Here is a 25,643-nt window from a genome sequence, read left to right on the forward strand (position 1 = left end):
TGGACCAGCATCAAAGAACCACACATCACTAAGAAGTACTGCCAAAAAATTGTGAATGCTCGGTCAGCAGTTACAAACTATATACTAACCCTAATCAGTGTCTTTCAAACTCTTCTTGTCAGCCACTACTTTGTATATTCACTTTATATATTCAGAACATTGCATATTTGAGTGCTGAGTCAATACGTAACAAACTATTGTGAGATAGTTTGCTTATTTAACAAAAATACATTGTTCAGATTGTATTACAGTGTATTTTTAATTAGAAAAAGAAATAAAAATTTAATATCTTCAATAAAGTGAATAAAGCACCACCTTGAAGAGTCAAATAAAACTTAACTGTGTTTAAAATAAAAGATGTCACTACTGAAAGCTTATCTTTAGAGAGGCAAAAAGCATTCTTTCTACATTAAGTTGCTACCTGCCACCATTTCAGGTTTTTGCCTTCCCTGAATTCCCTAGTTTGCCCAAATATTAATAAGAAAAATTCTTACTTGGACAATGAATTCAACTGCTCTTGAAGGAGGTTTTTAATATTTTCATTCTCTGGATAATCACTGGATAAAAAAAATCAAAAAAAGAAGTAAAAAGGTTTATATATATATATATATACATATTTATATGCACACACACTTGTTCTGCTTTCTCTCAGCTTCAGTCACCAATATTTCATTTCCCACTTTTATTCATGAACCTTGAATTTAATGAAAATGCCAATGCCAAGCGTGTTGATATGCGACCATCAACAGTACACAAACACAATCAAGGATACAAAAAGGTGCTCCAAGTATCATGCGAAGCACAGCTGCCTAAAAGTAAAGCCAGGCCTACCGGGCTATCAGTCAGACCGACACTTCCAATTACACTTTAGGAACCACCTCTGACTATTCTTACATTAACTTCTTGAACAAAGAGAACACACAGTTGTTCTCTGAAGTAATATAACCTGTAACAGACACAAAACTCTTGCCAGTACCTTAGAGAGCAATTTTCAGTTGCCAAGTTCTACTGAAAGTCAAAATAAATAAAATACTTGACCTTAAAGCTGTTTCTTTTAATTATTCTTAGTAACAAATAGTGAAGCTATTATTTTCTTGACTGTCCCAAAGAGTGAGGAAACATATATCTAACAGTTATTTGCACAGAAAGACTAACAAAAGATGCAGGATTAGAAACAAAAGTAGTATTTTACATATAGATACATATTTCTTCTTACGTGTTTATAATATCTAGAGAGTATTTCTCATTCCATGGCTGATGCAACAAGAATGCTTTTAAAGCTAATGAAGCCCTTGGAACAAGCAGATAGGGGCACCATGCAGGTTCTGAAACAAAAGAAAAAGATTCATTGTTGAGTGGCTAATGTGCAATAACACTGTGTTCAGTAACCATAAAATGTACCACCTTGTTTTCAAGCACCAGAAGAAAATCATAAATCACAGTCTTTTCATATACACTGCATGGCTTACTAGACATAAAAGATTATCTTTATGCACAAGCAAAAACATTCCCTTGAAGGTAGAGGGTTATCAACCATACTCAAATGAGAGTTTCAGGACATTCCATATTAAGCTTAGCCATAGACTCCTGGAACACATTAAGTAGAGCTGTACAATGATTATTTCTACTACAAGGACATGCTGGAAAATAAGTACAGCTATACCAAAATCTGCCACAATGCATGTTCTAGTTTTACTTTGCAATTGTAGTTTCTATAGCGTAATACAAGGATTAATACTCACCATTTAATAAGGATGGTGTGAAGTTTAATACGTTTGTATTAGCAAAGAAATAAGATGAAAATTATAGCACTAACTGTTGTCATACAACTTTAAGTCAGTAAGTCTGTATTCAGTACAAGGTTTGGGTGATAAGCACAGTAAACAGTACCCAGTAACTCAGGAGTAAAACGTGTATCAACCAGCTACATTACTAAATATTCAGCAATTCCCTGTACTTCATATGCACTGAATGATGTAGGAATCTTTTCATTGTGATTTTGTAATTAGAAGATTATCACAGTGTAGAGGCAGAAGGACAGCTAAATCACAGGCAACCTTAACCCCGGCATAACCCAATTTCTGTGTGCTTGGGTTTAGAACATTCATTTTTATAGCTTAATATTAAAGAACATCCATTTGATAGTAAAAATAGCTGTGTGTTTCCTCAAACATCCCAGACCACAGCCCCCCACATTGCAATTTTATTACATATGTCTTTATTACATGTGTCTGATGTTTTAGGGAAATTGTATGAGTGAAGGCAGGAATGACCAAAAAGACTAAAATAAAAGCAGTTATTTGGAACATCAGTAATAAAATAAGTAGCTTAACTAACAATTTATATTGTTCAATATTTAAATTCCCTTCATAAATGTATGTCCAAAAAAGTCAAACAGCACCAATATTGCTATTTTAGAGTTCAGAGGGAAAATCTACTTTGAAAAGCAATGGATCAGTCTACAAACTGCCTTTGATCTCTGGGAATATCCGAAAAGACATTTTCACACATTAAGAAATCTTTCAAAATCATGTGACGAATTTAAGCACTGTAGGTACTGATACCCAATTGATGTACCCATGATTTCTAGGTCAACTGGCTAGAAATCTGTACAAAAAGCTCTTATTGTGTCATCTTATATTGCAATTAAGATATTAAAAAGCATATTTTATAAGCTATATCTTATAGCTTATTGCAGGGGGGTTGGACGAGGTGACCTCTGAAGGTCCCTTCCAACCCAAACTATTCTATGATTCTATAGTTTATTCAGGAGATTAAACTTGTATGAAAAACACACCCATACGACCTAATCCTAAAAAATTTATCTGCATCTATAAAAAACCACTATGGGGACACCTAATCCTCTACATGTGACAATTGTCAATTCAAATAGAAGTGGTGAACATTTTTATGGTCCACTTTCAAAATGAAGTATCTAGCAGTCAACAGCCAGAAAGAAATCAACATACCTATTAAGTCCTGTTCATCCATTCTAAAACATGACGGTTTCATGGACAAGTCTAGAACTCGAATGCACCCATCATCTGATGCCAAGACCACTTTGTCTGAAGTGCACCAGTCCACATCCAGGATGCGGAAATTGACGTTCCTTCCACTCCTTAAACTGCTCACCATTTGTACCTTGAAAAGTTATTTTTCATTTTAAGTAGGCTTTCCATCACGCAGTGTCACATGCCCATGAGGCACACCACAGGATTTGCAGTAAAAGGTGAAGTTAGTCATAAATCATTTTAATGATGATCTTTTCTGGAGAGTAGGGAAATTCAGACACCTTAGAGTAGGGCACTTGGTTGCCCTGAAACAACACTTTTTCCCACCTGAGAGCCGAGAAAAGATCCTTTTGAGCACAGCTCTACAGCTGCCTTTTGTGCTATCAATCGTGTTTTGTCTGACATAACATTTCCATGATAAACTGGTTAAACTTTTTCATTCCAGTCCCTGATCTAGCAAGCATGCATCAAGGCAAAAGTGAGCATCTCATTAATTAAATCATGCTCTTCATAAACATATACTTTCTTGATAAATAATGAGCTTGTCTAGAAATACATTTTGACATACTAGTAACATAACATTATGGCAATAGGATGATTTATTGTCCACAAACAAACCAGAGAAGCAAAATGTTCCAAACTGCACTTTTAACCACAGGTCAGTAGTTGGACATTTTGTAACCCCTCTGTAGCATCACCAAACATTGTAATCGTCAATATAAGGAAATACTAACGAAGCCTCTGCTGTAATCAATATTCTGCTGTTTTGTTTCACTTGCTCTAGAGCAAAGCATGGAGTTAGAGAGATGAAAAGTACAACAGCACTAGAGCATGATTACTCTTAGTGGTGAGAGAATTAAGAGAAAAATGTGGAAATACTGGATAACTGGTTGTAGGCAAAGGTAAAGTTCTTAGGAGAGGATGACATGGAAAATAGGAGTGTAAAAAATTTCTATGGACATTCTGAAAGATTTCTGGCTGAAAATACTATTTAACTTTAAATGCTTTCATGTACGAAATTCTTTCCCTTGTCCTAGAAAAAGAGAGGGAACAGCTACAGGAGGAGTATCCTATGCTATCAAAACTATTCAAATGTGCTTCATAGGGTTATATTCCACTCTGCCTGCATAATTCACACTTGTTGGTAGTATCTGCTGTCCAATTCTGATCATCAGAGAGAGTTTACATTGCTCACATTAAGTGTCTAAGTGTCGGAGCTGGTGCTCATTCCAAAGTGAACAGAAAAAAAACATATTCCCATTTCATACCCTCATGCCCTGAACTTACTCTGGGGGGGTAAGTTAAACCAATACAATTATCTTTCCTGCCCCATGGTACTAGAATCCCTCAAAAAACCTAAGAAGCAAACCCCAGCAGATATGTGAACATTACTTCAGAATGAGGAAGATAAGCTAGGCAATGTTAAGTAACAAGTTGCTTTCTGGTATTCCTTAACAAATTAAATCCATGCAATGTCAAACACATACTCTTGACTATGCACAGAAGTTAAGAAACCTGCAGTAAAAATACTCTTGTCCATAGATTCAATTCTAATATTGAGGATTCCCCTTAAATTTTCAATGTCTACCTCAAAAACATTAGAAAATAATGACAGAAAGTATCTCAGAGACAATGCCAGCTTTATGAGTGAAAGGAACTTTTCATTGATGACAGCTTAAAAATGCTTTACAGGAACTAAAAGCCATAGAAATTTACCACACAATTGTCAGCAAGAAATCATGACTACTTAAAACTTAATCCCTGACTTCTCTTTGTCCTGAAGTAGTATGTGTATATTGCAAAGAGGCCCATATCGAAACAACAGACACCTACCTCTTTTGAATCCCAAATTTCTGCTCCATCGTTGTACATTGCAAGAAGTTTTTGATTTCCTTTCCCTGGGGCAAAACGTATCTTTTTAACCCAGCTTCGGTGTGTAGGAATTCCCCTAAGAAAAGCCCAAGAGTTAGTATCAATCATTCTATACCTAATATTGCAGGTAGTTAAATCTTTCCCATGAATGTTGCAGATCCTGATATTGTACAGATAGAGAAGGAGAAACATCTATCTATCTATCTATCTATCTATCTATCTATCTATCATTTACCTGTATATATATACACAGGCACAAATGGCTATCCAAATTATGAAAACTAAAAGGATTAAATGCTTTAAATAAATACTACAATACTCAATGTTTTATCAGAAGCCATTGCAGATTTAACATAAAATATCTATCTAGCTCTTTTAAAAATTCTGATAAAATGCTACTCCAATTGAAAACACAAAGGATGACATGCAGAAAACTGTATCACAGTAGGCATTTTCTGAAACTGTATTTCAGAATACTTGCAATTTTCCCCTCAAACTCCACAGATGACCACCTACAGTGAAGTCAAAAATGAAGGTGGGGAGAAACATTCTAAGACTCATTATCTCATGTTTGTCAGACTGAATTTGCATTCATACCTGGATACTCTAGCTTTCAAATCCCAGAAGTTTAAGTTTCCATCAACATCTCCAAGAACCAGGGTATCTCCTTTCCAGGCAATACATGTAATGCTACCCATACTTCCCTGAAAATATTTAAGCAGCAGAACAACATCTTGTGATTAATAGAACCAAACATAGGAACAAACATTTCCTTTTCTTTTTTTTTTTTTTAATATTTTTTGACATGATAGACCAAATTCTGTTCAGTTAAAACAGGAACAATTCCATCAAATATAAGCAGTTATCAAGTCAGTCATATTTGCTTCAAAAGACATTTCCTTTTAAGAAATTTTGTGTTTAAAGAAATGGAAATGACTTCTCTGTCTCCTGTTGCAAGGAAACACCAAAATGACAGACCTCATTAATCACAATTCTAGCATATAGTAAAATAGGAAACAAAAGAATTCCTATTTGTAAGTTCAACTGATCAAAACCTTCAAAAACAACTGAAAAAAGAAAGACTATTCTTCAGAACAACTGGGGAAAAAAGAACAACTTAAAATTCACAAAAGAATGCTCTGACCCACTCAAGTCATATTTTAGTAACATCCTCTTTGTTATTCAAGCTTTTTGTATATGCTTTACTAAAATCCTTAAAAATACGTCATTTATTCAGGAAGCAAGTCAGGGTCTAAGAAGATTCTAAAGTCTAAAAACAGCCATTGATTTCAACAGCGTTTTCAATAGAAGAACAGTAAGACTGTGAAAACAGAATTGATATGGCTTTTGAAATTGGAGTTTTAATTACATATTCCAAACTACTGCATTAATGTTAATTTGCCACTACAAGGCATATTCCTGATGTTTTTTCTGGCAACCACAGCTAAGAAAAAAAATTAAAGCATCAGCAATATAGAAGATCAGAACTCACATCAGGAGGAATTCTTGCGCTGTCTTTTACTGAGTTTCCTTCTACTGTGAGATGATAAACCTGCCCATCAGCACCTGTAAACACGAAGTGCTCTCTGGCAGAAATGTTCTGGCTCAGCTCTGATTTACTTTCGGCTTCCTGTAACAAGCTTTAAAGAGAACACAATGAGACACAAGTATTTCTTCCTTGACATTAGAATTGCAAGGCAAATTCTCCGCAACTAATGCACAGAGGCAGCACAAAATGAATGTATGCTTCAAAACAATCCAGGAGCAACAGCTAACTCATACTCTTGTGGAAACTTTCATGGGCAACTTTTCATGGTTTTACTTCAAGCACCAGGTAACTTATAGACTGTGACACCTGAGAAACAGGTACACTATTTCTCTCATCCAGCAGGGTATCAGAGTCCCACATCTAAAAACTAAAGGGAGGCCCATAAAGTTGCTTTGTCTGGTATGTACTTGAGAATTTTGTTCTGTAGAACAATGGCACATGGTAGAAAAACAACAACTGATGCAAAATAACACATTAGAATGAAAAATACCTGATCACAGAAGATTCTACACTGCTAACTTCAGTATCTGATGCAACTGTCTGCCGGGCCATGGCCTCACGAGCTGCTAACTGCTTCTTCCTCAGGCTTTTTAAGTTGTGAGAAGGTGACCACTCCTGTGAAAAATAGAATGGGAAAGACAAAAGTTTACTCCCTGAATTTACTGGGGATTTTTCGGCTAATATTAATGATTTCAATGAAGACTGTCTTCCTATAATACCTTCCTCCATCATATAAGGGGGCCTACAAGGATGCTGGGGAGGGACTCTTCATTAGGGACTGCAGTGGTAGGACAAGGGGTAATGGCATTAAACTTAAACAGGGGAGGTTTAGATTGGATATAAGGAAGAAGTTCTTTGCAGTGAGGGTGGTGAGGCACTGGAATAGGTTGCCCAGGGAAGCTGTGAATGCTCCAACCCTGGAGGTGTTCAAGGCCAGGCTGGACAGAGCCTTGGGCAACATAGTTTAGTGTGTGGTGTCCCTGCTCATGGCAGGGGGGTTGGAACTAGATGATCTTAAGGTCCTTTCCAACCCTAACTATTCTATGATTTTCTATAAACCAGCAGACCCAATTTTTCCACTAGAACCTGCTTTTTTCTTCCCTCTTATTTGATGACAGATGAAAATGGAAGGGTGAAAGCACTTATCTGTATGCTACAGACTGCAGCAAAACGTTACTCTAAGTTGTTCATAGGTTTTTATACTATCTCAACATATTACATTTAATAAACAGCAAGTAACAGATTATATTTCTTACCAAAGCGGTTGCTATAGGGAAGTTTTTAGACATTTCTCTGAGCAGAGTGCATGTTCTGACATCCCAGATCTCCAGAGGTTTGTCTTTAAATACTACAGCTAGATACTGCCTAAAATGGGTAAGAATTTATTACATCAAAATTAATGATTTTACTTCACACATGTTGTTCATATGGTCACTCTGGAAACCCTCAAAAACTAAGGAAACAGAGTAAATTAATTTGGCTGAAATTCCACTCTGAAGGTTGTCATTTCATTGTGTTGCTGAGGTTCAAAAGAGTGTCTGAAGAAGAGTCCTCTTTAAAAAGGAAAGAATTAGAAATTTCTGGCATGTGGTGCTGCTCTATTACTGTAAAGGAGATCAGGGAATTAATTCAGAGAAAACAGCAGCACCTCTAATTTAGCCATAGTCAGATGAGTTGATGACTGCACAAGATACCAGAAAGGACGCACTAAGACTGTAGGTTGGACAGATTTTTTCTCTGATCCAGACACATGCTACTTCCCTAATCCAGTGATAAGTGAACATAAAATCCTCTTGCACTAAACCACTTGACAGTTATGTCTTCAGACCTTTCATCTGTGGAGCTACATGAGTACACCACTTTCAGTCTACCACTTTTCACACTTAACTTGAGAATACAGAGAGGCTCTGCAGCTGTATGTGCTCTTCACAACTGAATTAGCCTCTATTGAAATGAACTACCCTTTCTTGTTCTCACTTAACATTCTAGTCTCTTCATCTAAGCCCACCACAGTTCTTAATTTTTAATGTATTAATAAGACCATTATATGGTCGAACTCCTCCAGTTCTCTTTCACATATATATTACCAAAAATATTCCTATGCAAGCTTAGAGAACACCCACTTTAAAACTTTAGAGACAGTGCCTTATTAAAGTTGACACTCTTAATTTCATTAACACAGGAAAGCAATCTCACAGAGTACTACTGTTATTATTTTTGATACTATAAAAACCAGGGCTTCCTGTCAGAGGCCTGATCTCAAAATAAGCAGGATTTGGTGGTAAGCAGTATGGTTGTTTATCAGCTGACTTATCAAAAAACAGTATCTCACATCTGGTTTCCCAATAGACAATTGTTATGAAGGTGTGAAATACGTACTTAGAAAAATTAATGAATATAAGAAAAATCATCCTACCCTTAATGCCAATCTTCTAGTTTTAAGTATGGCTTAAGTTATGGCAAAAGGGAATTAAGTCGGAACAACCACAGTCGACAGAAACGGCTCAGCACTTTTATTCTCCCTAATATTAACAAAAGGTCTGTTCAGTGAACCTAATTCTTAAAAAACCTAAAAAATATTAATGACTGATCTTGCAGTGTGTTTGGGTCATGAAGTGAGAAAGTCTATCACGTGAACATTCACAGCTTTTGCACTTTGAACTAATATTCTAAATAATTTTTCTCTTTATGCTTTGCACGTTTTTCTGTACTACAGAAAATTCCTACAGAATTTTTTTCCAGTTGTTTCCTGGAATTTCTATTATTTCTATTCGGTCATGAAATCTTCATGCAGTAAAGTAAAATCTATAAACTTCACAAGGATAATGTACTTACTTCAAATGAGACACCTTTATCATTTCAATAGCTGGCTCATCATTACCTCGCTCCCCACGAAATGCAATGCTCCTGCCTGGAACACAAAAATAACATGGGAGAAATGGTTACTAAACTAAATATGGTTTATTAACTATCCTGTTTGTAAACAGAAATAGCTTACACACTAAACAAGAATATCTCCAAGTAACCTGCTATATATTACTTTTGTCATTGTTGAACTTTTACTGCATTTTAAACGACCAAATAGAATGTAAACTCTAATATAATACCTGTCTCGCTTCCAGAGCAGTGAAATTGATGCATCATCAGCATTACATAAAGAGATACATATTCCCCAAGGAGGAAAACCATGCGTAGATTTGAAATTTTGTAAGAGAAATTGAGTCTGCCATAAACCAAGCCTGAAAGTATTTCCATGGTGAAGTACTCATTCTACACTTAGCAGAACCATTCTCTTTTTCCACCTAAAAGAATAAACCCTAAGACCTTATAATCTTATCCCCACCTGTCCAATGCGCTGCAGAATTAAAGGTGTTATACATATCACTAAAATAACTAACCTACAAACACCAGGGTATCACAGCATCTCCTGTGATTTCATTCACCTTAGCTTTCAAGGAAAATTCAATTTTTCAAACTTTAGCTACTTTTGCAGCTGCTCATAGCTAAATCGCTTATCCTACACCAATTCCATGAATAAATCTAGTTATCAGCAATGCTGGTTAGAGCTCTCATGTCAGAGGCTAGGCTACAGGAAACCTTCCAGCTCCATTTTTGTCACTAATGATGAAAGCTCTTATTTTTTCACCTTAGGAATTTTCTTCCTTATATTTCTTTAGAAACGTGAATGAGAATTTTGTCAGTATGTTTATGAAGTAAATACAAGTCAGCACGGTTTTCCGAAGCCCTAAAATAGAAAGTTGGGATGAATAGCGATGGAAAAACTAACAGTCAAAGAGTTAAGTAGTTATGCATTTCTGGTAAGCTTTGAAAGAGGAAATGTAACATTTTTTAAGCAAAGCAAAGCATATGCTTTAAAGCATATGAGTAAGGTCTCAGATATTCACATCTACTTGAAACTTGGTTGCCTGAGGAAATACTGAACCTTTTACCACTCATATCTATAAATGATTCAATACTGATTTATAAGCTGATGAAAAATCAAAATCCCATTTTACATCAGATCAATTTTACAAAGCACAGATCTTTTTTCTTCTGATTTTAAACAAATTAACAAAAGACATTATATGGAAAAAAGTGACAATACTGTCATGTTAAAAGAATAGACTCTTTCTGCAACACCCTGGAAGTGAAGAGAGTGGGTCTTTTTTATAAACTTAAAAAATTGAAACATCACTTTATGCTAAAAAAGCAATTTAGAATTAGCCCATGTGTTACAAGATTCAGGCACTTCATTAGAAATTAAATGGCTCCAGGTTTTCACATTCAGAAATAATTTTAAATCATTCAGTGCTTCCTATTTTGCGCTGTCTAATCTCCCAAATGATACCTCCTAGTATTGTGCTCTTGAGTCCAATCACAAATATATTTGCCATTCATTGTAAGGCCAGAATAGCTGAAAAAACACACATAACCTGTTAAGTTTGCTCTCAAAGTTATTTATTTTTTAACCCTTCCAAATCTTTCTAAAATTATCATGTTATTACTAAAATACCCATTTGATGTTAATTCGCACACTCAAATCCTGGCCACATGCCTGGCCTAACATAAGCTTAAACAAACCCCCTCATTAAAAAACCCCCACTTTATGCTACATATTAAAGTTAACTAATTATCTATTACTGATATAAACCACAATAAATAGTTCAACATCATTTCAGATGCACATGAAAAAATGGGTTGAGACTATGACAAAACACAGTTGGAAATACACACATTTTGTCAACAAAATACACCACTATACTGTGAATGCTTCTAAACCTCCTGCAGACACATATTTATTGCTTTAATAAGCCAAGCCACAGGCATTTTTGCAAAGGTGGTGTTTCAAGCTTGTCGTAGAGAACCAGATGGAACATATTACGTGGCTTCACAAAGACAGAAGATCAGAACCAGTTAAAACTCCTTTATATTATTTTGTCATGACAACAGAAGGAGAAAAAAAAGCACTAAGAACTTATGTTTGTCACTCCCCAGCAAATCTGTCAGCTTCTTGTACAGATTTCTCAGGAAGTACTAACCTGTTGGTAGGTCCACAAGCTGGAGCTCATTCCTCACTAGTCCCAGATTGTTAGGTGTTGATGTGGCAAAGGAAATAAACCCAGTCAAGCTTATCCACTCAATTCCCCTGTCATCAAAAGAGTACATGGAGCATATGAGCCAAAATATTCAAATGGCTAAGAAAATAGCCTGGACTGAAGTACAATAGGTTTTTTCATGCATATTCCTCAACTTGAACAGAACAGCACAGAAGTAATTTTTTACAGTTTATGGAAACACTATATTTAAGCATAAAAAGAAACTATGCATTTACAACTATGATATAAAGTTAGCAAATTAAAGATCTTTCTTTTCAGACTACACTTGTTCGGCTGGAAGAAAAATTTCAGTGAGAAACACTGGTAACTTTTGCAAAAATCCTTTACAGATACTCAGCACTAGAGTAGACTAAAAGATCTGCTCTGATTAAACCAGTGGTTTACCAAATGAGAACTATCAAATAACTTAAATTTGCCAGCATACAGAGAGAAAAACATTCATATGGATAACAGTGTGGGTAGACTTGATTCTTTCCATACAAAGAGAGGAGAAACAACTGAAGACCAAAAAAGAGAAGCACTGAACAGATTTGAAAGGCTCTCAGAAGAGAACTGAAAACATGGTAGATTTTTTTGTTGGTTTAGATGACGCCAAGGCAGCCACAAACCAAATTACCTTGAAGCTTGGCAAGGATGTTAAGTTACACTGCATACAACATACTGTCAGCACATATGGATTCTAATCAAATTCTTAAAATACACTACAGGCCACAAAAGAATGGGAAGCGGCACTAGGTGGTATGGTTCCAAAAGCAGATAGTCCTCCTTCCCCATTGCCCGCACACGCTTTGTGCCAGAATAGATGGCTGAGTGCTTTATCTGTGAAATACATCAAGGAACTGATCTAAAAGAAAATTGAGATTGTTCTAATACATACACATGCTCCAAAAAAAAGTTCATTTTAACACAGATAAATGGATTTAGGTTTTTCTCCAATCCTGCAAACATAGATTATTTAACTAATTCCAGGACAAGCCTTCTGTTACATCAATTGAAAGAATCATGGTCTCTTTTGCAAGAACATATGCAAAATATGAGAAAGATAAATAACAGTATGTACAATTTACTGTCAGTAAATCCAACTCATGCTGTATTAAGTAGAAGTTTCCTAAATGTGATTTAGATGGGTGAAAGCAAAAAGCACTCCCATAGTATTTTGCACGTATAAGTTACAGCCATATTTATCTTTTTTTTTAGTTCAAGCATTAAGAAAATGGGAAGTTTTATTTCCGTTATTCCCCTAAGTCCTCAAGTAAGGTTAAAAATTTAGGACTCAGTCCTTTTTCCCACCAGGACCTATGAAAGTTCAATAAATAATTTCAATCAAAATGAGAAGTATTCAATTATTCATTGAAACATTATAGGAATGATTCAACAGAAATCTACAATTGCAGTAACGTGTGACACTGCAAGCCTCCAAAGGGTCTTAAACACAGGGAGTTTTCTGGAATGGGAGAAACATGAATTTTAACACCTTTCTAATTTTTATCTATTATTCTACCATGTTTTCTTGGAAAAAGCACGCAATACTCCTAATGCATTGTTATTGCCAGTAGTAGTCACCATTCTCATTCCAAGACTTGAGGCATTTCCTATACTTCTTTCATCAGCTCAGATTTAACAGGACAAGTCCTTTTTCTTTGCTGCTGCCAGGCCATCTGTCAATACCAATAAAAGTCTACAGCAACCCAAGACACTCACGTCCAAAAGAAAACCTTAGCTTTGCTAACTGCTTGCACTTGAAACAATATGGGGTTCTTTTTATTGTCATACATGTAAATGGAGAATCTGAAGATGGTGGTTCAAGTTTTAATGAAGGAATGTCTTCCCTATTGAAATATCTCCATTTGCAAAGTTTCCTCATAAAAGACATCTTTGTCTACTAGAATTAAGAGTTACATCCAGCTGTAAATTATTCCTCAGACTGGATCCACTCTTTTAAAACAGGAAATTATCATAGAATCCTAGAACGGTTTGCGTTGGAAGGGACCTTCAAGATCTTCTAGTTCTTGGGACACCTTCCACTAGACCAGGTTGCTCAAATTCAGGGATTCTATACATTCAATTTGTCTCAGTTACTTCAAGGGTAAGATTCAGTTTTGATTAATGATTCCAATGCAAACAAATTGTGCTGAGTGTACTGAAGCGGATAAAAACACAAATTACTTTTTTAGTTGGGAATGGATTGTTGTGACTCTATGACAATGCAGCTGCTAATCAAGCTAGATTTCTAAGAAAAAGGGAAAAGTAAAAGGGGAAATAAAACCTTACCTTAAACTGTATTAAAATCTCAATCATATTATCAGAATATATGCTCAGCCTCAAATTTTATCATTTTTAAAAAGAATTTTCTTTCTACTTCAAGTATTTGCGTGTTCTACATGTCCAAAAGTGAACATCAGCAATGGAACAAGTTTTTCCTTTTTAAGAGGATGGTTAAGAAACAAATTACAATTAAATGCTGAAGGTGGTACATCCAAGATAATTGTCCAGCCTGTAATGGTGACTTCAGAATTCAATTCTGAATACACAGGATTTCATTGCAATGCTGCTTATACTTGTCAGTTAACATGTATTTACTAATGCACAGGAATAAATCCAGCACAGCAACACTGTATGACAGAAGGTGTAAATAGTTTTCATTCATCCTTCTTTATGTGAGGAAAGCTTCCTAAAGAGGTGATGAATGTTTGCAAAGCAGTCTTCCAAAGGGGAGTCAGCTTCAATCCAACTGCTAAACCAGCTGAAATTTAAAGTGCTAAAATTTGGGTGTAACGCAGTGATTTTCAAGTTTTGCCTGCAGGCCACAAACATTCTTCTTGCAATCAGTGAGATTTTAATTTTAAAAATTAAAGCTGTTGCAACCTTGAACTTGCTGAGTTTCAGTGAAAAAGAATGAGAAGCACTGCCCCAGTCACATTTATCTATCTATCAGGATAAGAAAAACAGTGAGGCAATGAAGTTACTAGTTCACTTTCACTGGACTAAAAGTTACATTGAAGGTACTCTATTTACATGTCTTGAATATATTCTCCTCTGCACTGAGTATGTACTATCATGTACCTTACCACAATAACTATGATTGCTCCACTTAGGCATCAGAATCAGTTATTTCATTTTCTTCCAGTTCTTCTTAGTAGTAACAATTATTTGAATTTCTCTCTATCCTAAGGGAAGACAGACTGACCTCCTGCTCACAGCTTCTTTCAACCACGACACATTCTATAAGCCCCTAGTTTTTTCCCTTCACTTATGCTCCTAGCAGTCGCCTGATTGACTTTTCCTCTTTGTATGCTCTGAAGCATTTTTGCTGCTCCTGGCCTCGGTCTCCTTATAAAAACTAAACTATACTCAAAAGCATTTACACATATAGTTTCAATAGTGAAATAGCTAAGAAATAATCATGGATAAAAGTAATGTTCAAGGTTACTCATGATTATGATCCACCTTAAATGGAGGACAGAAAGACATCTCTTCCTTCTCCTAATTACAACATAGAATTACAAAGTTAAAAAAATAGATATAATCCCACATGTGATTTCATAAGTAGCTTCTATGAAAGAGCACTTTAATCACCAAAAAATGTCACAATTGCTAGCACCTAGACAACTCAACAGCCATTATTTTAGCACACTTGATATGTAAAGTACAGTTGCTATTCCAAAGACCTTAGTTTTATTACATTCTCAAACTATAGAGCACTGAAAATTCTGCTGGCCTTGAGTTACATTTTCAGAGTATTCCCAACTACATACTAAAATAATGGTGTTTCCTGGAAGTGTATTTTCAGACAAAATTGAAATAGAAGCATTATCCAGTCTCTGCATTTCAGAGGTAAAGCAAGAATTCTCACTAAAAGAAAAACTGTTGCACTCCATGAATATTAATTTTAAAAACCCCAAAATCCCTCTGCCTTATTCTGCATTGCTTAAAGCATGCCCTTAAACTTGTAAAAATTACGTAGAAAGCCACTCAGACCATTTAGAGTGGGACTGAGGAAATTAAAACCAATAATTAAAAGACTCAGGTAAGAGCTTATGGCTAAATAGATTTCACAATCATTTTAACTTTATTCTACAAATACCACTTCAGCGAGGACAGTTGCTAGAAGACAAAGGATTCTTGAAGTTTTTCAAGCATTGCAAATCCTTTACAGAGTGAAAAGCCCAAACTGATAATCCTTCCGATAATACACGAAGCCTAAATAAACCTAAAGAAGTATTTCTTCAAAAGCATATTTCCTCCTGTCTCCCCATCTTAAATTACTTTTATTTTAATCTATGAAATGTTAGTAGTGGTTTTTATTTTGCATTCTATAATCATCCTAATAAGAAAAAAGGTGTGTGCTCTTGTTCTGCATAATAGAAAATAAAATGAAAAGAATTCTTTAAGTAGTTAATGGTATGAAACCAGAAAACTCTCATGGTTTAGGACAGAAAGGGGAATTCTACTCTTACAGTGCCAACTAATCACACCACAAAGATAAATATACTTACATCATTTTTGTGCTAGCTTCAAAGCAGGTTTCCATAATGAACTCTTAGTGTTATCTATTCTCAGTTGCCTGTACTTATCTTAACTTTTCATACAACGAACAGCAAAAGGAAGACTTTAATCTGATGAAGGCTTCATGCCACAACTCTGATACAAATTTTTACTAATATTACTACTAAAAATAAGTATCTTCTTTTCAATGCTTAAATTGTCCAGAAATATGTATCTAGAAGGCACCATCTTGAATATCTTTGCAATTAGTCACCCAAAAACTTATGCTATCGTGTACATACAAACTGCAGTACAGGAGCTTTAAAACTTACTCTGTACATCCTTAGGTTGGATGAATACTGAGTCCTGTATTCAGTCTTTAAAATCTTTTAATGCTAAATATTCTTTTTACTGCAGTTAGGACTAAAACTGCCTCAACAGCCGTTTCAGCCCCAAGGAGGCAAGGTAAACCAACCTTGGTGTACAAACCAGAATTATTTCAAAGGACACGAGTTATATAAATAAGACACTTTATTAAAGTTTCTTGTCCTGAAAAGGCTTCTTTGTACTACAGGGCACCAAAGAAACTGGAATTTGTTGATATGCATCCTAGATCACCAGGCACACATACAATTCAAGTATTTAGTTCAAGGCAATATTCACGCTGACTAACTCCCTATACATAGCAAAGATACTGTTAGGGTAGACTGCTCAACAGGCAATTTTCTTGAGCCTCATTAACAATGAAGAAAGACACTCACCCACATTGCTGGTACAACATTAGTTACATGTTTTACTATTTGTCTCCCAGGAGGATTATAGTAGGAATTAAAATTAAAGCCTTACTTGACTTCACAGGAGTGGATGCTTAATTCTTTGTGTAAGAGTCCACTTGTAAGATGAAACACCAGGACAGAGCCATTACTTGTACCTATAAAAAAATATATACACACCCATTTTATTCCTCTCTTCCATACTTCAGTGAAAATGCAGGACTTACTTATAGCTATTTCTCTCTTTTTTCTCTTTAATACCTGTAACTATAATATTTTACAATTTTAGAAAAGGTGTTTTAATGTCTAGTGCTTAAGTCCCAAATATTAAACCCTGTAAGGTTCTCTGGAGCCAGTGATACCCATTTGGATCAAGACATTCTCCTGAACCTATTTGTAGAGCCTGTACAAAATCTTTTCATTCTTCTTGCATTTTCACAACATACCCAGCTGCAGGAAAAAGAATGTTTCTTCTTGTTTTGATTACTCAATGTGAGTAAATGCCTCAAGGAAGAGTATTAACTGTTATTCACCAATAATCCCAGTGGAGAATCATGGATGGGTGTTACCAAATCATTAAAGCAATTCTGCTTTCTCATCCCTGAAATAATGACCTCTTTCAAATTACAAATCAATAACTCAGTAGCTATTAGCTTCATTAGATCAAAAACCTTCTGAAATGCTGAAAGTTACAATTATCAGACACTAGGAAGACTTATTCTCATTTTTCTTTATACTCAGATTAACTTTATTAATACAATAATGAATACCTAAAGAGTCATTAAGGTACTTTAAGTCCAGAATGCTGCAGATATTGCTGTAAATGCATTTTATACCTACCCATTAGTTTCCTAATCTTTATATCTCATATTTTTTTTAACAGCTATAGCTTATATAAAATCGAAAGTTACATTTTAGTAACATCATGTAATGACAGCTTCCCTACATTTTAAAGCACAACTACTGATGGTAGTTTTAGCTCCATAATGATAAAACTATTACAAGAACTGCATGCATAAATACATGAATTATTTTGCTGTTTTCATTACTAGAGTGAGATTCTCTTTGTAAAAGCTCCTGCATAACATTCACCTATGCAATATCCCCTTCACCCCACCCAAAAACCTATGAAGACTCTATAGCACATGCAACCTTAAGAATAACAAGAATCTCCCAAGTATGACTTGTAACAGGCAGAGTCTTGACTTGGGCAGCCCTAAAGATATCTTAGATCTCAGAGTTGTCCCTATTTAAATCGGGTTCTTACAGGCAACTATTCTAATATCTAGGTAAGTTTAACCAAATTTGTAATAAGACCGAATAGATTCATTCAGGAAAAATAAGGTGCTTTAAGTGTATTTTTAGGTACGTACAACAAAAATACAGTCTCTGTTAAGTTCATTTATTCTAGGAATGCAGAGCTACAGTAGTCTATATTTATAGATATTTAGATTAAAGTGAGAGCAGCATGTAAAAAGCCAAGTGTATCAACAGACCAATATCACAGCAAACGAAAGGATAAATACAAACTTGCAAATATATTGCACTTTTTCAGGTAGCATTACTTAAACACAAGGCAGAAAATAAAGAATCTGAAAACTATCATGAATGCAACTAATACAAGGATCATTCTTTGTGATTAGTTATACAGGATCAAAACATAGATATTTATTTTTGCTGTATTAGAAATTATATTTGTATTTAATAGAGAATATCTTATTTTCAGAGCAACAAATAACCTATTCAAGGCACTTACCAACAGCAAGGATTGGTTCATACTGCTTGATGTTTTTTGTTGTAAGAGGTGGGCACATTCGAATAGCAAAGGGAGGCAGAGGCAGCCCTGACAGAAGTCCAGTCAGCAGAAATTTGAGGTGCACTTCCTGCAGGAAAGGACTCTTTAACTGTTCTTCTCCAGCAATTGTGCTTTGCCCTGCTTAAAAATTAAAGCTCTTGTTAGTATTAATTTTTCATGGGAGATGGTATGGAAAGTTATCAGATACAGGAGTTTATAAAATAAAACTTACAAATAACCTAAGGTATAAAATAGCAGTGTTTGTTTAAAGATGCATTCCTTACTGGTGAACTCTGTAAGATGAAGCTTTTTGGAAGATTGCACTTCTGATTTCTCCAATACTAACTTTCTTTCCTAACGCGAAGAAGGAAAAAAAGGGAAAAAAAGGAAAAGGAAATAAAAAACTAAGTGTAACCATTTCAGTCATCTTCTGGAATTCAAGGGTAGCTTTTTTGTTTCTCCTTTTGTATTTTTATTAAAGTTAGTAACAGATATTTTAAAGTCAGTAGACCGGTTCAAAGACTTACAGAGGTGTAACTCCAAAGAGTAAAAACTGGGTGCAAGCTACTACTAGAAATATAGGGAATTTGCTCATATAAAACAATAAAGATGGGCATGAAAAAGATATAATTCTACTGCTATATACCTTCTGCAGTCAGCTGTACCAGTCTGAGTGATATAAGACCAAAATAACAATAGCTGCTATGTCAATGAGTACAGGAAATGCAGATGAGAAAAAAATGTCATCTTTAAACATATGAGATAAAGTGCAGAAGAACCTCCCCCAGTGGTAAGCTGCCTGCACCAGCTAATATGGACAATTTCTATCACAAGCAATTCCAGATCTGCACTTTTTTATCTCTAAGCACTAGTCGCTTTTCCAATAAAAAACTAGTTTTAAAACATAAAGGTATCATGGTTTTGGCTGAGTTAATTTTCTTTCTAGTAGCCAGTGCAGTGCTGCGTTTTGGCTTTAGTGTAAGAATAATGCTGATAACATACCACTGACAACACCCTGTAGAAACACAAACCATCTTTATGGACTATTTCTCAATATGGAAGTGCTGGTTGCTATCTACATTTCACAAAGATGGGATGCATCAGATAAATTGCCTTCATCCGTTTAAGATTACTTTCAAAAAAATGAAGGAGTTTTGGCCAAATTCCAATTTAAATTACACTGTTTCCCTCAGAGAAAATGTACTTTAAACGTTGTTTTCAACAAAATCTTCAAAAAGCTTCATTTGATAATTTCTTTAGTGAACAGGAATTACTTTCTTTCAGAATTACTATTTAGATTCCACACAAAATAATTCTAACATACATCATTCTTAAGTAAGCTAAGATGTACAACGAATCAAAAATCCTAGGAATTAGTAGCAGTAATATTAGTGAAATTCTTACCAATCATGCTGTCTAATGAGAGGTCTGGAAGTTTATTTTGGGATGCTCCTACAGGAATTCCACAGAACGAGACTGGGGAATACAAAGGTGATGCACTTGAACTGCTATAAAAGAAATGAGAACAAGTTCCTAATCGTCTGTTGACTTAGTTCCTCAATTTTGTTTCAATCTCAGGCTGTTCTTTCAGTATTCCCACCACCAACTTCCATGAACAACTCTACCAGGACATAATGCACATAAAAATGTATAAAACTGAAAACAACTTTCATCTTCCTTACAGAGATATTTTTAAGGAACAGAAAAACAGACAGATGTATCCCTTTTGAAGCAAGCATTGAATGGAGGCTTTAAAATACATTGTGTCTTGATATGTGGAGATATGTTAATGAATACAGCTAAGCACCAACCATATATTTTGACATTCAAGAACAAATTCCCAAACTTGGAGAATGTTTTTTGTTAACCTATATAAACTTCTTACACAGGTTCCAGATGACAAAATCTATAACTGAAGCAAAGCCTTCCACCTAAACATACGAAACACAATTGCTTCTGCATATACAAAGCTACAGCAGGAACTTAAGTAGTACCTACGTTTACAGTCTTGTGAGATATCTATGCATCAGGTTTTTGTGTTATTTTTTTGCCCAATGACTATGACTGGGTTCCAGTGCAATCTCTATCTAGAAGGGGCTCAAAGTGCTGCCCCTGCAGCCCTGGCAACTATATCCTGCTGAGCTGATGGCAGGTCTATGTCATATGCAAAGACCAGACTACTGATTGCATCTACCTGTACATAAAAATGCAGTTTAAGGCACATACAAAGCCTTTAAAAATCTCAGTTTAACAGACTCTGAGTGCAAATTTTAATTGAGACCATCAAATCCAGCATGATAAAGAGCTAATGGAGGAAGACTTCTTCAAAATCCATTAAAGACTCTGTGCCAACCAGAAACATGACTTACTTTTCAGTACAATCCAACCATATCCAGAATCCTCTAAGGCTCAGTGGTTCTTCTATTATTATCATTATTATTATTACATTTTTCCTGGTTATATAATCATGACAAAGATCAATGTTTTAGAAATGAGTCTATGAATACAAGAAGTAAAACCCAGCAACATATGGATCCTGAACAGCTCTCTTGGATATGCACCACAAAGAATCCATCTGACAGCATTTTTGAGAACACCGAGAATAAAAACATTAAATCACGAGCAACAAAAGAATCTATGTTGAAAATCTGGTACTACTGACATTTAAAAGTGTCCTAAGAATTCTGTATGTCTTTTATGGTAATAAGTTGTTTTATTCAACAAACTTTAAAGGTTTCTTGCAGCAGAAGGACCTTAACACATTGAAAGTTCAAAAGAACCATACTACTTCATAAAGCACTTTTTGAGATTGCTCAAAATCTAAAATTCTAAAGGCTTTGTATATAAAAACATTGTTTACACCATCATATTCCAGCCACCTGCTGTATGGTCTCGTATTGTTCTGTGTCAAATTCACACCAATCTAGCACAACACCTTTCCCCTACTAAAAACAGTCCTTCCCACACTTGTTTTGAGGTCCTTTCATGTGACGAAAATGAGGGATCCATTCCTGAGGAAAATTACATAGTCTGAAGAAGCCAAATGTTTCCCCAAAATAATGTGAATACTCATTCTATCTTTCATTTCCCTTACCCCAACCACTTAGTATGGAATTATTTTTTAAAGAAAGAAGAGTAAATACAGTTCCTTCACTGCCCCAAAGGAAGGGATCTAATCTATTTGGATGATGTATTTTGTTTCTCCTCCTTTCATTCATGTGCATGTTACACTAACACACACACAAGAATATCACTTGCTTTTCGAATATAAGTAATACTACACACCACTTGTAAATGTAACAGATGGAAGCTTTGATAAGAAAAATAAATCCCGTTACCTGTTACGCATATTTCTGCCAGCAATACTGGACTTTAATTCCCAGATCATTACCCTGCCATCACTGACTATGAGAGCTGCAGAATTCTCATTCACTGGGCAACACACCATACTGAAGGGTCGAACTGTTTTTGTTACCCTGATTGCATCACACTGACTTCTTAAATCATAAATCAGCTCCTGAACTGGGTCTGGATCTGTAACATCAATGTCCCACAGAGGACAAACAATTAGAGTGGAAAACACAGGATATGATCAATCAACAGAGGTAATTGTGCAGCATGACTGTGCTCTTTGGTTGAAATCCACATGCAACTGTGCAACAGTTGGGAAAAAAACATCAAAAACTACATACTGTTGATCTTGCTGTACGCAACACAGTCCTGAGAAGGTCTCCAAAATGTAAAATTGTATTTAAAATATCTTATTCCACACAAATCTTGCAAAAACGTAAAAAAATAAAAAAAATGTCTGTTTCATATTTGGGCAGAAAGCGCATCTGCTCTCCACAATCCAAAGTTCATTTAAAAGGTCATTCTTAGTAAGATTTCGTAAGAGACAAAGGTTTAATAATTTAGATTTTAATCTAAATTTAAGCTCACGTATTAGTTCTAAAATCAATTCTTCAAATTGAGAAAATGACTTCTAAAGCCTTATGTCTGCCTGAAAACTGTTTTTTCTTAAAGAGAAAGTGAACATACTCATCTTTTATCTAAAACATTCTTGTATATGTGACTGTTAAGCCACTTCATAATTAAAGTATTTATTTTCAGGATATTAACATAGTACATTGTGCACTAAATATCAGAGAAGTCAAGAACAACACTAGAAGGGCTGTAATTCACCATTCTGTATGAGGCAAGATAGCAAACATTGGTGTTAAAGTATTAATTAAAATGCCTCAACATTTTTGATACAAAACTTACCTGGCTCTTCATTTGGAGTTCCAGTTATACTGCAATTAGATCTGCGAACTCTTAAAGTTATACAACCATTTTCATGTAGGCAAAATAACCCATCACGCTGAAAACAAGGAATTACCTAGGTAAAGAGACAGTACATTGTATCATGTTATCTAAGTTTCGTTCTTTGCAAAGTACACTTGCAAATGAACATATAATTCCTGATGTATAAGCCAGTCACTAAAAATGTTACCATTAACTCAACACTTCAAGGAATTTCTTTAGCTACAGTAGTTGTGACTAAGAAAGTCAATTAATTTGAGAAATTTATTGAAAGTTTTTGTTTCAATTGCTTGTTGGTTTGGGTTTTTGTTTTCTTAAAACATTGATGTACTCATTTATATTCTTTTTAGTATCACTTTTTAACACTTTTTAGTATCAGAATTCATGGTTCCAAGAGAATAAAGAAAGATGCTTCAATAAGACCTTGGACTAGACTTAACTGTCTAATTAGGCAAAGGCAGATGATCAGAGAACTAGTATTTGTGTGTGTAAGAAGCTTAACCACCAGAGAATGAAATGTCCTTTTTCCACAGCACTATTTCCACACTGGTAACTTTTAACACCACAAAATGAAGTAGGTTTGCTGCAGACATCTGAAAACTAAACAGTTCCAAAAACATTTTTTCCCCTGATCAGCTAACTTCTAGAACTAAATAAATCACAAACTTACATATGATCTTAATAAAGTTTTACAATGATAGAAATCAACCAAATGTTCATTACCTGTAAGAAAGGCACGCCTGTTCTTTCAATTGCAATCACACCCACTGTCTGATTCACTTCCAAGTCAAGAATCAAAATTTCTCTGGGATACAATAACAGCATGTAGTTTCTTTTGGAAGGCAGATATGACAACTGAAGACAGTCATTGAGTGTTACAGATTCAGCACTGTAAATATCAGATATAAACTTTAATCAAGTCATGCCAACAAATACTTCAAGTTCAAAATAAAATTAACAGTATACATTTTCTTACAGCTGCATTTTTTGAGTATTCCCTATTTTGATCCATAGGAAACTGCATATTTGTGTGTAATTGCTACAGCAGTGCAAAGCATCACTGACCTTCAAAAGACATACACTGTTGATTTTTGTCTAAGTAAGATTATAGAGTAATTTTTAAATTAGCACGTGATTCAAATGGAATGATCTCAAATTCTTGCACATCTCATACAGAAAGCAATTCAATTATGAACAGTGCCAGCTGCCGTGACATTTACTGATATTCAAGGGAAATTACCCTTAAACATACTGCAAATACTGCAAATACAATCTTTTGTATTATTATGCATATTAGAATCATAGAATACCAGGTTGGAAGGGGCCTCAAGGATCATCTGGTCCACCTTCCTAGGCAAAGCATGACCTAGACTAAATGTCTCAGACAAGTCTTAACAGTGTCCAACACTGGGGAGTCCACCACTTCCCTGGGGAGATTACTCCAATGGCTGGTTGTTCTCATTGTGAAAAATTCTCCTCTTGTGGCCAGTCGGTATCTCCCCAGGAGTAACTTGTCCCCTTTATGCCTCTTTTCCATGTGACTGCTTGTAAAAAGAGTCTCCATCTTTATAGCCACCCTTTAAATACTGGAACGGTATTTACTGTATATGTACAGTATTTATAAAGTATTATTTCATTTTGAAATGAACTGAAGGAGCTTATTAAAAAGATCAGTCTTCAAAACTCAGAGTAGGTAAGCAAAAGAGCAGGAAAGTTCATTTTGTTGAATGTTGAATGTTGCCAGAATGTTGAATGCAGCCAGAAGACTGGCTGCACAGTTCATTAGGTACAAGCAACCAGTGAACTGTACTTAAGCCACACTGAAGAAAATCATCCTCATACTGTGCTCAGTTTTGAAAGCTTCTGAACTCACTTAATGTACCATCCCTTTTGAGGGGTTGTGCCTGGTTTTCATCTCCTTATTCTACCACAGACTAAGCCTGCCTCACATGCTTCTTGCATCTCAATCCTTGCTTCAAGCACCCGAATCCCCATTTGTCTGCAATCATAGAATCATAGAATAGTTAGGGTTGGAAAGGACCTTAAGATCATCTAGTTCCAACCCCCCTGCCATGAGCAGGGACACCACACACTAAACTATGTTGCCCAAGGCTCTGTCCAGCCTGGCCTTGAACACCTCCAGGGTTGGAGCATTCACAACTTCCTTGGGCAACCCATTCCAGTGCCTCACCACCCTCACTGAAGAACTTCTTCCTTAGATCTAACCTAAAGTTCCCCTGTTTAAGTTTAAAGCCATCACTTTCCTGACGATCTCCTGCTCCTTCCTCAAAGTTTCTCTACACTAACGTAAATCACTGTTGCTATAATTTTTCATCCTTTTTTCCTATTCTAGTCTTTCCAGCGGTTCTGGATGGAAAAGAAGGGAAAAGAGAAGACTATCATACCTTTAGCAATATTTGTATACAACTTAAACTGCAATCAGGATTACGCAGAAACAGTATCTCCGTTGATTTAGTTATTACAAAGCATACATAGGGCTGCAGCAGCATATGGACTGTCTCAGTATTTGCAAATCAGGTGTTCTGCCCAATGCAGCACAAATCAGGCATTATGGAACATCATATGACAAGACATGCCTATTAACTCTATATAAAAACTACAGTTTCTTAAATAATTACCACAAGAGGTTATCATCATCTCCTCCCAAATTTGCAATTTAAACACTTCATTAAAACAGAGGGTAAATTTTGTTGTCAGGTGCTAACTGATAATACAGTC

The 25,643-nt window shown here is 35.4% G+C and overlaps 1 protein-coding gene across 1 annotated transcript in view; it reads right to left on the reverse strand.

Moving 5' to 3' along the window:
• Positions 1 to 494: 494 nt before the first annotated feature.
• The window catches only part of WDR11 (WD repeat domain 11), a gene marked incomplete at its 3' end in the record, with an annotated part of 36,269 nt that continues 11,120 nt past the window's right edge, over positions 495 to 25,643 (reverse strand). The window contains exons 6-21 of the mRNA XM_010010558.1: positions 23,628 to 23,793; positions 22,866 to 22,980; positions 21,941 to 22,136; positions 20,007 to 20,110; positions 18,564 to 18,740; positions 16,881 to 16,965; positions 11,472 to 11,578; positions 9,268 to 9,343; positions 7,689 to 7,797; positions 6,923 to 7,047; positions 6,376 to 6,523; positions 5,481 to 5,587; positions 4,845 to 4,959; positions 2,970 to 3,141; positions 1,217 to 1,325; positions 495 to 557 (exon numbers count right to left, since the gene is read on the reverse strand). Coding sequence (XP_010008860.1) covers positions 495 to 557; positions 1,217 to 1,325; positions 2,970 to 3,141; positions 4,845 to 4,959; positions 5,481 to 5,587; positions 6,376 to 6,523; positions 6,923 to 7,047; positions 7,689 to 7,797; positions 9,268 to 9,343; positions 11,472 to 11,578; positions 16,881 to 16,965; positions 18,564 to 18,740; positions 20,007 to 20,110; positions 21,941 to 22,136; positions 22,866 to 22,980; positions 23,628 to 23,793 — 1,974 coding nt within the window. The remainder of the gene's footprint in view (positions 558 to 1,216; positions 1,326 to 2,969; positions 3,142 to 4,844; positions 4,960 to 5,480; positions 5,588 to 6,375; positions 6,524 to 6,922; positions 7,048 to 7,688; positions 7,798 to 9,267; positions 9,344 to 11,471; positions 11,579 to 16,880; positions 16,966 to 18,563; positions 18,741 to 20,006; positions 20,111 to 21,940; positions 22,137 to 22,865; positions 22,981 to 23,627; positions 23,794 to 25,643) is intronic.

Source organism: Nestor notabilis, unplaced genomic scaffold, assembly GCF_000696875.1.
Source record: "Nestor notabilis isolate BGI_N333 unplaced genomic scaffold, ASM69687v1 scaffold30682, whole genome shotgun sequence".
NCBI lineage: Eukaryota > Metazoa > Chordata > Aves > Psittaciformes > Psittacidae > Nestor > Nestor notabilis.